Below are 14,617 nucleotides of genomic sequence, written 5' to 3' on the forward strand. Positions count from 1 at the left end.
TGCTACGATTGAACAACAGTTTTGCATATTATAATGAGTTAATGTAATGCGTGAGTCGGTGGGCGGGGCTAAACCGGCGGTGTTGAAGTGGGCGTTGACCTTCTTCTGCGGAGGCGGGGTTTGATACCCTTTGACCTCATAGATCCCCACTTTGAAAAGCCTGTCGTTCGCTGGGCCTGGGGTCAATAAAAGCTTTTATTGGACTAACAAGGAAGTTTTCAGTTCTGAAATTTACAGGATATTCTTATAGTATGATGACCTCTTATATGTCAAAAGCTGATTTCTCAGTTCATCACTCCTTTAAAATAACAGCGTCACACTTGACAGTTATTTCTACAATTCTAGTGAATCCGCACTATAACGAGAATACATGTTTCTGCATGACTTTATGGTATTTAAACACGGGTGAATTATTGTCTTGATCCATTAGCTGCTCAGAGGATCCGTTGTGTGTCCTCGGTTTGGGAGGAAGATCATGTCATCATGTAATTCTGGTTCAAGTGTTTAAGAGCGAGTATCGATCCGCTGGTCAGACTGTAGACTCACTTCCTCGCCTTAATATTATCTGTCAGATTGACAGACTTATAGATTGGTCACTTCATTGCTCAAAATACAATCTGAAAATAAATAAAGGAAGAAGCGGTTCCTCAAATGACATTCCAGTGAAAAGTTCAACTTCATAAATACCGGTAACCTTTAATTTTTTTTAACATTGAAAAAAAAAAACATTTTCCACTATACATTTTTCTGTGGAAGTTCTTTGATGCTAATAAAATACAGTCGGGTTCCTGACGTAAAAACATTAATTTTCTCCATAGGGAAATTAATTTTGACTCATAAACCTTTAAAGACACCCCTACATGTTATACCCCAGGTGAATACGGTAAAAAAGATAACTAATAAATATCACCATACTTCACCGGTTGATGGATTACATTAATAATAGCAAACATTTTCTGTATTACAAGGTTTCAGAAATGTTATGTTTAAATATGAAAATGAGGCATGGTCTAATTAAATATGCACCAATTTGCATACATTTCTAGAAGTCAGGTTAAAAAAATTTTTTGAGGGGAAAATACAGAGGGGATTTTGGATATCTCCATTTATCACTCCACAAATCAGGAAAAAAAACTGTCAACAGACAAAAATAATTAAATTGCCACAATTTTATTAGGAATAAAATGTTGTATAAAATCAGGAAAATTATATATGAACACACCCGTTTGTAAAAAAAAAACATCATAATATAGATAGGAATAAAACTGTAACATTTGGTGTATGTAAGTGTTACTAGAGTGGAGATTTCTGCCGTTACGAACTGCTCCGAGACACGAAGTTTGAGATCCAAATGCAGCTTTAATTAATGGGCAATCCAGACACGTAATCCAATATACAGGCAATAGGTCAAAACACTGGTAGGCAGTCCAAACAAATAAACAAAACAGGCAGGGGTCAGAGGCAAACGAGTAATCCACGGATCAGGGATCAGGCAAGAGACATGAAACCAGGGAAAATGCTCGGAAATGCAGTGCAACAACATACAAAACTTCGCAGTGAGTGAACATGGTATAAATAGGCTGAGACTAACAGGGAAATGAGACACAGGTGAATGCAATCATAGACTACGTTTACAAGCTGTCAATATTCGGGTTATGGTCGGGTTAAGGTCACTATTTGGGTTTATCTCAAAATTGACAGATGCATGAAAAACCTGTTTTTGCCTGTAGAGTCTCCCTTTATTAAAAGTGAAACGTGTGGTAAAAAACTACATTACTTATGATGCTGTGAAGCTCAACCCAAGTAAAATACACCAAAAGATCTCTGTAGCTCCTCCCACTCCCGTGAAGCAACGCAAGTTACGCAATCGAGTCGGCCTCTCAAAATACTTATTGCAAAATATGCATATACAAATATATATTTTTATATATAATCATGTAGTTTTATAATTCTCCATTTGATTATCCTGTTCGCAATGCTTCATGGGATTGTAGTTCCTTCCCTCACTAAAGCTGTTCACTGTCTTGTACCTTTTGTGTTTTTGTCTGATTTTCAAAATATTGTTTTGCTTCAAATCAAAGTGTGTAATGTTATGATTCAGCCTGTAGCCGATTGGCTTGACTCATGGCTTAAAATGATTTAACAAAGACTTTTATGAAATCCCTATGGGAGAAATGAATGGAGAAAAATACTTATTGAACCAACGCCGTTGAAAAAGTGGACGGGCACTAATGCACTATAGAGGACCTTTATTTAGGAGTATCTAGCCTGTGCTATCGGTCAGCAATGAGTCACTCACTTCCCCTTATATTAACGTCAGACATTTACAGACATTATAGGTCACTTAATTTCTCAAAATAACATCTCTCTTTCCATCAGCACCATTACTTCTCTTTCACAGCTCGTCTCCTCTTCCTCAGCCAGAAGCGGTCTCACCGTTGACACGTCCCTCCAGTGCTCAACTTCACTAGATTTGGTTCCTTTTCAGAAACAAACCATATCTTGTTTCGCAGACTCGCCAGTACCGCCCACGAGAGCAAGGTCTTGTTTCCCGTCTCGATTATAAACCAGGAATGGGTCACACGCCAGTTTAGGGTCCAATTATTACCTACGACTTTTGCCTCGATAAACTCATAATCACGGCTTATTAATGGTTAGTAAGATAGTTAAGTTTAGGTATTAGAATATGGTTATGCAGAATAATACATTAATATGTGCTTTATAAGTACTAATAAACTAGTAATCTGCATGATAATAAGCAACTAGTTAATAGTGAGACTAAACACGGTCTTAACCGTCATTGTCTGACTACAGAAATGTATATCCTCTTATCTTCTGCACGGACTCGTGGCTTAATATAGTCAGCTGTTAGGCTATACGTTGTGTATTTGTTTTGCTCTTTCCGTGAATCGACCTTGAGCCTAAGAGAAGAACGATACAAAGAAAACATTGGAATAATTCTGAAATAACGTCACTGGGGTCGAGTGTGCAAATGTTTCAGGGGAATGTCCCTTTTAGGAGGCGTATTTCTAACGTATTGACTCATCTGCAGATCTGCTGAGCTAAAGGTGATGTGTCCATTTCTGGTTTAAACTTGACCACTTCCCATTTAAGTCACAATGACCTAAAACCGACGTGTCAGTTCTGAGAAAACTGTGACGCGTATATACTCACGCTTATGGTGCTAAGGTCCAGTGGAGTTTAATATAGTGCATTAGTTACTTATTCAGCGGCGTTGCTTCCGCAAGTTTTTTCCCCCCTTCATTTCATCCATAAGGGTTTCAAAAAAGTCTTTGTTCAAGTGTTATAAGCCATGATGAACCAACCAGCTACAGGTGAATCATATCATTAAAACATTTATATTTAAAGCGGTGGTAAAATGCCATTTTCACAAGATGTAAAATAAATCTCTGATGTCCCCAGAGTATGTGTGTGAAGTTTTAGCTCAAGATACCCCACAGATATTGTTATATAGCATGTTAAAGTTGTCACTTTTTGATGGTTTTGCAAAAACGCACCGTTTTGTGTGTGGCCCTTTAAATGCAAATGAGCTTCTGCAGAGGGCGGGGCTTCAAGAGCTCATGTGTGTTAGCTGCGATCACCCATAGACAGTGTATAAACTGGACACAGTGACCCCATAGTTTTCAACGAAGAAAAGTGAAGTCAATTAGAAGCACTTACTTCCTGATGGCTGTGCGAAGTGCGCAGACTCAAACTGAGCTTGACGACGTAGATGTGACGTGAGAAATCTGAATCATTCCCTTGCGAATCTCGCAGAGACGGAGAGCGTGAGCATTAGCTGTCCATGAGCTAGCAACGGGAGCAACTTTATCACTCTCTATGGGCTTCTCCCTTGACTTTATCGGACTTTATGCCTCCACGTCCCCCCGATTGCCTTCGAGCTTCTCCGCCGGTCTATACGGTAATTTCTATACAGTGTGATAGAGAGTCGCGTGAGTTATGACGCAATCGTTAGCCTATTTTTACAAAAACTGCTTCTACGGGGCCATAGCGTATACAAAGTAATGGAGCCTTTTATACATTGTCGTGTTTCTTTAGAAATAAATAATGGACAAATGAAGTCTTTAAACGCCTCAGATGTAGAGTTATTCGCTGTCAAAGTGACGCCAAAATGAATGGGAGTCAATGGACTGCTAACAGCAGGTGAAGTTCTGCTAATCAATGGCGGCCCCCGGGAAGCTTCGGTTTCCGGCTGATGGATTACCCCCTTGCGATTACCTCACGCAGACACTCTAAAATGTCAGAAACTGTTCTGCCTTTAATGTTAAAACGGAGTCAGACAAAGATGGAGAGACTCCAGAAGAAGTGACAACATGTAGAAGCAACAGGACGTCTCTGAAAGGTTAGTTGATGAATTTATGTTGCTGATGTGGAGTTAACTATCTTCAATTAGCATATTCTGTCATGGTAATCTATAAACCGCTCGTATAGGAACTGTTGTGAGATGCACACAGAGCGACTTTCTATTGCATGTGAAAAGACGGATGCTAAACTTCGAGCTGACTCACAAACCCACTGCGCAATGTGGCGTCGGAGTGACGTCTTTTCTATGACATTTTTGGACGTCCAATCTCGGTCCACTGAAGGGGTTGTTTTGTAACGCCAGACGACGTCTACCGCACGTCTAATGTTGACATCTGTGGGACTTCCGTGTAAGGGTTATTTATAGTCCAAATGTGGTCGTTTGTGGACGTCTTTTCAACATCAAATTTAGACAAATTTTACGTTGTTTTTCTAAAACTTCTATAACTGTAGTCCCATCTTTCAAAAGGGTGGAGGACGTGTTTTCTGTACCATTGTATTTACATTTATGCATTTGGCAGATGCTTTTTATCTAAAGTGACTTACATTGCATTACACATTTATATTCCTATCAGTTCTTGCTTTCCCTGGGAGTCGAACCCATGATCTTGTGTTGCAAGCACCAATGCGCTACTGTTTGAGCTACAGGAAAACTGCGTCTTCAGTTATCACCTGGTGCTGAGAAAAAATAATTATTAATAATCTGTATTCATATGTATTAATCATGTTGATAACAACAATGTTGATATTTGTAAATAAAAAATATTATATATTAATCATGTAAATTTCCTGCACCTGTCATAGACGTCCAAAAAATTACTAATTTCAAAGGTCAAATGTTGAATGTCAATATGACGTCCAAGTTGTGTCATGGTTGGACGTCCAATTTGTGGACCTATAGTTGGACGTTGAATAGATGTCCAGAATTGGTCATGGACCGACAGACCCAATATAGACATGATCTGCACGTCTATCCGACGTCCAGTGTTTAGTGGGAATGTACTCTTATACAACAACTTTTCCTCTTCTCAACATGGACTGTGAGTTCCCGGGGGCGGGGCTTATGTACATTTTAGGGTTGGTGATGTCACTAACCCGGAGGAATGTCGTGTAGTCCCTACCAGCCGTTTGTTGTAGTCCTTTTCTTTTTAAAGCAAATATCTTCCTTTGCTTTGAACTTCGAGCGTTGTAACTTTGCAGTTGTTGTTTATGATCAAACAGCAACATTACACACTAACTAAAGTTAGAAAAGTCAAATCATACTCAACCACCCCTTTAAAGCATTTGAAAATCAGACAAAAATACAAAGACTGTGTACTTAACGGCTTTAGTGAGGGAAAGATCCTGCTGAGGAATTTACAGTTAAAGCCTGAGAAACTGATATGATGAATGAAGACCCGGAGTCAGAAGTGCAGGCAATTGAATAACATTTTACTGGAGATAGTTTGCAGTTTCATCAGCAGAAGTCAGCTTCTAGACCCACACATGAGTTCGTAGGATGCTCTGTTTTTCATTTACAAAAATCATAGCAATTATACTGTTCACCAAGGTCTAAGTTACGTCATAAGCAATAATGCCATTTGTTCCTTAACCTGTAACCAATAATGCTGCTAACACACACACACACACACACACACGAGACGCACAGTTTCACATGTTCTTTCTCTCAGTGAGATGACACTGTAATATAACAGTAAAGTAAATGCTCGTCACCGTGAGCTAGAAGAACAGGTATACGTTTTAACACATGTTGACATCTTTCTCAAACAAAACGAGTCCATATTTCATCTCTAGAAGTCGGGCTAAATGAGCAAGCACTGTTACTGTAATCCTGGAATGGCCCAGACCATCAGTCACATCTCAGATATTTAATACAGACATTAGAGAATACATGAAAAGAACATTTCTGTAATCACTCAGGTAACTTCTATAATGAAGTAAAATCACATAAGCTTATGAGAAACTATGTTCTTTGTTCCACACTATTGTTTCTAAAGTAAAACATACTTCAAAATAAAAGTCCCTGAACACAAAACAGGACAGGAACTGTGCGCTAACATTCACTGATATAACAGTCCTGCTTACAAATTTACATAAAAACATTTCACAAGCATTTTTGCTGAAAAAATATATATAATTCTATTTATTATGTAAAAAAGCTGCCATGGTTGTAGTCAAGTAAAGTTTGAAAGGAAATTCGTACCAGACGCGTTACATCCATTTTAACTGACCTTGCAGAAACCTTCAGATATTTGAGCCAAATGGATTTTGTAGACCGCATCCATTTTTTTATAGTTTCATAATAATTGTTGGTAAAAAGGCATTTCACTCACAGAATCCAGAGGTCAAAACAACAGTCATGACTTCCGGTCATCGTTTCCTTTAACCAGAAGCTTCTGCCTCATGATGCTCCAAACTCGTATAACACTATTTTCTTATATCGAATCTTTAAATAAGTGTGCATGCTGGTCACTTTTCAGCTGAATCTTCTGCAAAAGAAGTGTTTTTTGTCCTCCATGTATTGTCCCATTTGGTAGTCTTTAATTTTTTCTTCACCACCACTGGAGTCAGGACTGGTACCACTTCAAAAAAAAGAAACGCCTATAGGACAAGTGTTGCTGTAAAGCGCTGAGTCCACTACTTCTGTGATCTCTGTGTTATTAGATTCCAGGAGCAACGGAGGATGGCAGTGAAAGCATCTTTAATTCTGTCTAGGAAAAGAGAAATTATAGTTCATAAAGACAATATCAGTCATGCAACTGTTGTAAAGTTTGATTATAAGATATGTTTGTTACCTCTCTTTGTAAATGCATATGCTACAAGCAAAAGGACAATAGGGATCACAATAGCCAACACCACAGACGAAGTACACGAACCGCAAGTGCAGACTTCACACTTCTCCTCTAGAAAGAAAAGAACAAAAGAAAACTCTTCATTTGCAGTTATGTAGACTTCCTATTCACTGTCTCTGCTCTGTTGAAGCATCAGTGCTGTGACGTAACGGGCAGTAAAACTGCTTCTGTCTGGAACAATGTGTCTTTGTTCGCTCTAAAAGCTCTTTTCTTATGATTCCTCAGAGCGTTGAAGTGTATTTACTCCCTCACTGCACGTGTGTTAAAGTCAGCATGAAATCAATATTGACTATTCTTTTTTTAATATATATATATATGTATATATATATAAATATATAAAATCAACATGACATAATGACTTTGCGTAAACATACACGCCACTGCCAAGTTTCAACCTGTCAATCACATGAGATCCACCAATAGCAAACCATCCAATCAATTCCGCATGGACAAAATCAAGCCCCGCCCTACATTTGTTCTTGTTTGCAAAGTCGTTTCACTCGGATATGTCTCAATAGCGAAGAAAGAACTAGCACTTTATGCTGTGGTTTGCTATTGGTGGACCTGACAGGTTGCCCCGCCCTTATCATAAGAGAAGAGATGGTGCTAGTGGACTATGTAAGATTATGAAGGAACATATATTTTAGAAAGAAAATGATGGACTCCGATAAATCAATATCAAATACAGCAATATTGCATAAAAAAAAGTCTGTCTCTTTTATTGACTGTGAAACAATGGCCCAGGCCAGTGTTGCCATGTTGCTATCAAAACTTTATTAGAGTTGGTACCGAAGTCTGTACTTTTGGACAAGTCGGTACTAACATTTAAAGATTATGATTTCACTTTTCTAACTTTAGTTAGTGTGTAATGTTGCTGTTTGAGGATAAACAACATCTGCAAAGTTACAACGCTCAATGTTCAAAGCAAAGGGAGATATTTGCTTTTTAAGGACTACAACAAACGGCTGGTAGGAACTACACAACATTCCTCCCGGGTTAGTGACATCACCAACCCTAAAATTTACATAAACCCGCCCCCGGATCACGATTTATAGATTATCAAGACAGAATATGCTAATCAATGACTAGAAGATAACTACACATAAGCTACACAAATTCATGTAAGTGCTTGATAAAGTGTGTCAAAGACCTTGTGTTTTTGAAGCGTTGATCAATGTAGCCAATAACAGTCATTTGCGTTGAGCGCGGTCAACACAATGGCCAATCGGAGACATACATGTTGACCGTGTGTCCAATCAGAGGTGTTTAAGAAGCTGTATAACAGCGCTTAAAATGACAACAAAATGGTATCATTTTTTTAATTTCAGTACCAACTTGGTACCGAAGTTTAGCCTGGGAAAACCCAGAATAACTTCCGGCAAATTTAAGATTTGCTCTGCAAGTCAGTCTGGTCAAGAGCCCATTCAAGCCCATTTCCAATTTTTCCGAATCAAGGCACCAATCACAAACGTTAAGGTGGGCTTTACACGCTGACGATTGCTCTGACTGGTTTTAGGTCTATCCAATTGCATAGATTGCCCTCTGCCAATTGCCCAGAGGCATTTGAGCGACGTCCGTTGGTGACGGCCTTTTGGAAATAGGGCTGTGAATGAAGCTTCCCCAGACCCAGAGTTACAACTGAAGGGTCTGGTGTCAACCAGGCTAACTGAAGTTGGTACTTTTGACAACTCTAAATTACATTTACATCAAACACGTTGTACTTGTGTGCACGTAAAAACCAAAGTATACTTCATGTAATATAATTTTTACACTTTGCTGCAACCTTTCTGTGATGATATCTATAAATCAATGTGCGGGTCAATTTGGCAAACTTCTTTATGTTTCATTGTTAATGAGACCCACCTGAACATCCCACTGTGATGTGTGTGGTCTCCGTCTGTTGGCCATTGGAGGCGGTGCAGTTGAACTTCACTTTTCTGTTGCCACTGAATGACGTGAAAAGAACCAACGAAGAGTCGACAGCATTTCCAGAAATATACGATCCGTTGAACTCGCCGTCGGGTGTCCAGGACAGATTCACATTTTGGTGAAGCGCAGCGCAATTAAGGGCCACGTGGCATTGGCCGTCTTTGAGGGAATTGAGCATCTTCTGGATTGTAGGCTCCTTGAGTCGCTCTGCAGTTGGGGACAAACATAATGACGTTCAGCCAGATTGAATAAGTGATATAATCACTCTTAAAAATAAAGGTTTATGTGGAAACAGGTGAAAAAGGTAGAATTTGGTGCAAAAGGTAATTTATTTCACTAATTCAACTTAAAAGGCGAAACTAATATATTATATAGACTCATTACATGCCAAGTGAGATATTTCAAGCCTTTATTTGTTATAATTTTGATGATTATGGCTTACAGCTTATGAAAACCCCAAATTCAAAATTCGAATATTGTGAAAAGGTTTTCATAAGCTGTGAAGAAAGTCAAATTTTCACATTTCACCTGTATATGTTTCCATGAAGAGCCTTTCCCATGCCAAAAAGCTTCTTTATAGTGGAAAATATCTCGCTTACCTCGGACTGTGAGATGAACGTCACAGTTGTCCCGAGCATCACTGGAGTTGACCAGGGCCACAGTGTATTTCATGCTGTCGGTCATAGTCACATTTTTTATTGTTAAATCTCCCGTTGTGGGGTTGAGATCAAGTCGACCCCGATGTGTCCAAAAAGGGAATAAAGTCACATTGCCGTCCTTTAGATTTGCAATGTATGTTGTGTTCTTATAAATGGACCACTGAATTCTGGTGAGGGTCCATGATGGGTCTGCACCAGTTTTCAAGACGACTGATTGGCCGAGGTAACCAGTGACATATTTCTCTCTACCACACACTGCAAACATTAACACAGATCAGTTGATGTGTAAACACACTATGTGAGAAGAACTTCTTTTTTTCTTTTTAATGCTTCACAGAAAAGGGAAACACCCTGTTTCCAATGAAGCAGAGTTCAGACCGACTTTATTTCTCATTGAAAGAACAATTTCTAAACAAAAAATCTTCAACAATCTCGCCCAAAAGTATCAAACTATGTAACATCAACTCTACACGATACAACAATATGAAAGTGAAATCCAGTGAACTCACCTTGATGACTACACACAATGCAGATTAGCAGGGTTCTCCATGGACTCATTGCTCGTTGGCTTGTGGATGTAAATCAACAGGTTCTTGACAGCGACGCCGTTGGCCTTCCTTCCCGCCGGCCGTGAGAGAGCGAGTCCAGAACACAGTCTTCTGCAGTACAACACTGAAAGTAAATGGGGAAGTGAGCAGCGAAACACGTGTTTCCTCCCCTGCAAATCTTGTGATATCCGACGGAAATCAGGAGGAGCGTTAAGATAAAGTTTTGGTGGACTTTCTTAGTGGGCTTTCTTAGTGAAGATCATCCCTTCATGCGTAATGGCCATGTGCATTAGCATGTGCGATGTGTCTAGAATAAAAAAAACGGGCCTAAAAACCACCAAACCTAGACACTTCCCTCTTCTTTGCCCACGTCATTCACAACTTAAATGTTACCAACACCCAACACGCCTACTGAACATTTGAGCTTAACCTTTATCATCTCACCAGTCTACAAACAATACGCTAATCTTACAATTGGCACAATTTACTCCCACAGGTTTGTGGTTCCACATTAACATGAGTGGAACACAAAAGATGTCATGGAGAACGTGTTTGCAATTCAATAACTGTAAATGATAGCAGTTGTGCTCATAAAAAAACATATATATGAGGAACCATGTGTGAACGCATGCAAACAGAGCCGTGGCAGAGAGGAAGATGAATTCAGTGAATCATGCTGGCTTGCTCAAACATGGATGTTTTTAAAAACATCAGACATTATCATACGACCTTTACAGAATTAGAAAAGCATGAGTCATGATGACTCGAACAACACCGATTTCGAACAGCATGAGGATGAGTAATATGTTTTTTTTTTAAGCAGATTGTTTTTAGCCATTTTAAGACAAAGGGAACTCAAAGACAAAAAAAGCTTTAAAATAATGTAAAAAAATATTTTTCTTAAAAAACAACAACTAATCTTACATGAACCAGGGGCCTGTACCATGAAGCCGGTTTAGGTGGCTAGCCAGCTATGTCTCAGCTTAGTTTCCGCCAACCCTGGGTTTTAGGTACTATGAAAGCAGCTCGGCTTTAATCGGTGTTCGTTGCCATGGTATCTTACGCTGCACGGCTAGCCTGCTCCGGGGCAGGTTAAGTTCTAGATTCGAGATCTCAGACTGAAGTTTGACCAATCAGCTGTGAGCAAAGAAACATATAGGTGACGTAACTAATTCCCAGTGTCTGTTGCAATGGCTTTACATTTTCTTCCAAATACTGTGGACATCTCAGCGCAAATTGTTAGACGAGCACATCGTAGAGAAAGAGTTTTTAGCCAGACAAAATCCCCTTGCCTTTCCTGATAGTTTGTATGAAAGATACAGATTTTCTGCGGAAGGAATATCTTATCTTTGCGAACTTCTTGCGCCGCACATAAAGAATTTAACACGTCGAATTCATTACTGTACCGCAAATGGTATTGTGTTGCGTTTTTTTGCAAGTGGTACATTTGCACGATCGGTGATGCACAGAATCTAGGGGTTTGTCGAACTATTCGCAAGGTGGTCCTCGCTCTGCAGGAGTGATAGTTTCATTAATAATGTTCCCCGGACATATATCGACCATGTCCATAAAAAAGGGCTTTTATAAAATTGCGGGTAAGATATATTGATAGGGTGACATCACATGAACAATTTTTTTTTTTTTCAAAAAGCTAATTTCACAAATGTAGGCTACTACAGTACATAAGAATTATTTTAAATATTTTGTATTATTATTCGGTTAATCTTATGGATTCCCTAGAGTCATTGGAGCAATAGCCTGCACACGTTGCAATCTCCACTTCTCTAAGAGAACATTAGGCAGATTATGTTAATAGAAAGTCCTTTCACAGCCTTAATGTTCAGGTAGAGATGATGTGAACATGTGACATTATTATTTTCTGTGAGATGAATCTTTAAATTAATAGTAACATTAACAGATATAACAAGGATCTACTTTCTGTGAGTCTGTGTTGTGTCAGCACTTTGAGGAAAGCAAGTTAAATTTGGTACAGTACAAAACACTGTTAATTTGCAACCTACAAAATAACCATAATGATGACCCTCAGACAGGGCCACTTGACCACCCAGTGCAGCTGTAGATGCAATCACCATGCAATATTACACTTAATAAAAGCACATTGAAACTGCAGATAGGTCTCAAACTTTTTATTGGTTTTGTGGGACGGGGGGGAGAAAGAGACAAGATGAAGTTGCATTAATAAATATTCATGCTAAAGTGTTACTTGGTTAAATAAGTTCACATACTGAGATCAGTTTAATCCAGCTGTTTGATCTCCAATTTATTTATTATTTAAACGTGGATCCTCCTCAGCTCACAGTCAGGCTCCTTTAGTGTGCAGTCTCTATGTCTATAGGCTCATTTAGTGTGCCGTCTAGCTCTAGGCTCCTTTTGTAAAGGGCCCTGAAGCATAATTCCACCACAAACAAGTTCACAAGTTTACACCACGATCATTACAAGTTTTCTGGAGGCTAATCAACTCACAAAAAGTTCCTTGACAAACACCTGTAATTTATGTCAATGGTTTTAAATCCTTAACTTGTTCACATTTCTTCTGAATGTTGTTGTTGAATGATGTGTAAGGGCACATTCAAATGTTTGCCTTAATAAAAAGCCCAGTGCATTCACCTCAGCAACTGTCTCAGAACACAGACAGTGTCTTCATCATTTCCTCCACCCTAATAAATAAAAGTAGGGCAATATAAAGCATAACTGTTATAAAGCAGGTTATGTTTCTGGTGTTCTGTCTGCTGCATACTGACCTCTGTGTGGGAGACTGTGTGTGAGACTGTGTGTGTGTGCTGGCTTCAACAGGGACACTGCATTTCCCTCGACTGCAGAACATACAGTCAGCCATATCTAAAACTTAAAATAGTAATGTATCGCACACGTACCCAGTGTTACTTGCTTAGAGGAGCCAGTACAGGGTCAGATTGTACAGCACCTGTAATCCCATCCATAATCAGAGCCAACTCAGTGTATTCTGGAGGAGTGGCCCTCCACCGGTTTTCTGAATTTCACTCTTTTTTCTAGAACTAGAAGTGTTTGTGATCAAATGTTTACAAAAAATAATAAAAGGTTACGTGTAAATACTTACTACTTTGAATTATATTTTTATATTTTGTCTTTATCTGCTGCCAAGAACGTTTGGAGTTGCATCTAAAAATCAATGAATATTAATCTTTATTAGTAGCTATATACATGCACATTTTTATATATTATAAAAAATATAGGCTATATTTCACACACACATACATATAGCCTACATAATTTTACATTAATATAGAACGTAGCCTATTTGTTTAGCTTACACATTAACGCAATCAGCAATCTTTCTCCAACAGTCTTCTCTTGCTTTGGCAGCAGAGACCGTATTGTTTCGAGCTTGTAATACATATTTAAATTAATCGTAATTCTGAATGATTATCTCTTGCTCCTCCGCGGAAAAAATATATCGCTCTCGCTCTATCCATATCGAACGCGATTGGTTGTTCGGTGCCAACGTCACTTTGGTATGTGCACGCGCTCGTGGATTAATCATAACTTAAGATCAAAGCCTGAGTTGACAGAGAAAGTTGATGAGCTGCGTCATGGTACCAATAAAGCCTGATTGCATCGGTTTGGTTTTGTCAACTCAAAACTAATCCTGTAACCCCGAGTTTGTTCAGCTACCTTCATGGTACAGGCCCCTGGTTTCCAAAAGTCTTGAATATATATATATATATATAAACCTGAATATATGAAGAATCCATATTTTAAAAGTGTGATTTCTGATGAACAGCCAAACACAAGCATAAAAAGTTTTCAGTGTTAAGTTGAAAACGGTATCATGTAACCCTAAAATTTATTATACAATTCCTTACCAGGTAAAAACAACTAAAGTAAATTCATTTAAAAAAGTCGGACACATGAAGACCGTTCAGCTCCTAAATCTTCTGGAATCATAAAGTTAATTTAAAATTAGATTTTTTTTTTTAAATGTTTTTTTTTTTCTATATGTTTTTTACATAAACTAGGAGATATTAGAGGGTTATAGGGCAGGCTATATCAACTGTACCAGTTTATGAATTATTCCCTTTTCAATTTTGTGATCGCATGATCTGTGTGTATTAGAGGACTGCGGTTCTGGCCACATTGAAGATAAGATATTAAGTGGCGAACCAAATGCCCTGCCAGTCATCTCGCCTTACTGTGGTCACGTGACTAGAGAAGTGATCATGTGACGAGAGAAGTGGTCACGTGACGAGAGTGAAGTCTGCAGCTCGTGCTGTACGGAGCCGAGGCTTGCAGTTTACAGCTGTAACGT

The 14,617-nt window shown here is 38.8% G+C and overlaps 2 protein-coding genes across 2 annotated transcripts in view; both read right to left on the reverse strand.

Annotated features, from left to right (window-relative positions):
- The window catches only part of LOC306992573 (uncharacterized protein), an 868,003-nt gene that overhangs the window by 108,880 nt on the left and 744,506 nt on the right, over nucleotides 1–14,617 (reverse strand). The window lies entirely within an intron of this gene.
- Nucleotides 6,475–14,617, reverse strand: part of LOC306992642 (SLAM family member 5) — a 239,746-nt gene continuing 231,603 nt past the window's right edge. The window contains exons 2-7 of the mRNA XM_079601770.1: nucleotides 13,984–14,169; nucleotides 10,273–11,225; nucleotides 9,704–10,018; nucleotides 9,039–9,311; nucleotides 7,119–7,226; nucleotides 6,475–7,034 (exon numbers count right to left, since the gene is read on the reverse strand). Coding sequence (XP_079457896.1) covers nucleotides 6,961–7,034; nucleotides 7,119–7,226; nucleotides 9,039–9,311; nucleotides 9,704–10,018; nucleotides 10,273–10,321 — 819 coding nt within the window. The 5' untranslated portion in view covers nucleotides 10,322–11,225; nucleotides 13,984–14,169 and the 3' untranslated portion in view covers nucleotides 6,475–6,960. The remainder of the gene's footprint in view (nucleotides 7,035–7,118; nucleotides 7,227–9,038; nucleotides 9,312–9,703; nucleotides 10,019–10,272; nucleotides 11,226–13,983; nucleotides 14,170–14,617) is intronic.

The sequence above is a fragment of the Phoxinus phoxinus genome (assembly GCF_949152265.1).
Source record: "Phoxinus phoxinus genome assembly, chromosome: 2".
Classification (NCBI taxonomy): Eukaryota; Metazoa; Chordata; class Actinopteri; order Cypriniformes; family Leuciscidae; genus Phoxinus; species Phoxinus phoxinus.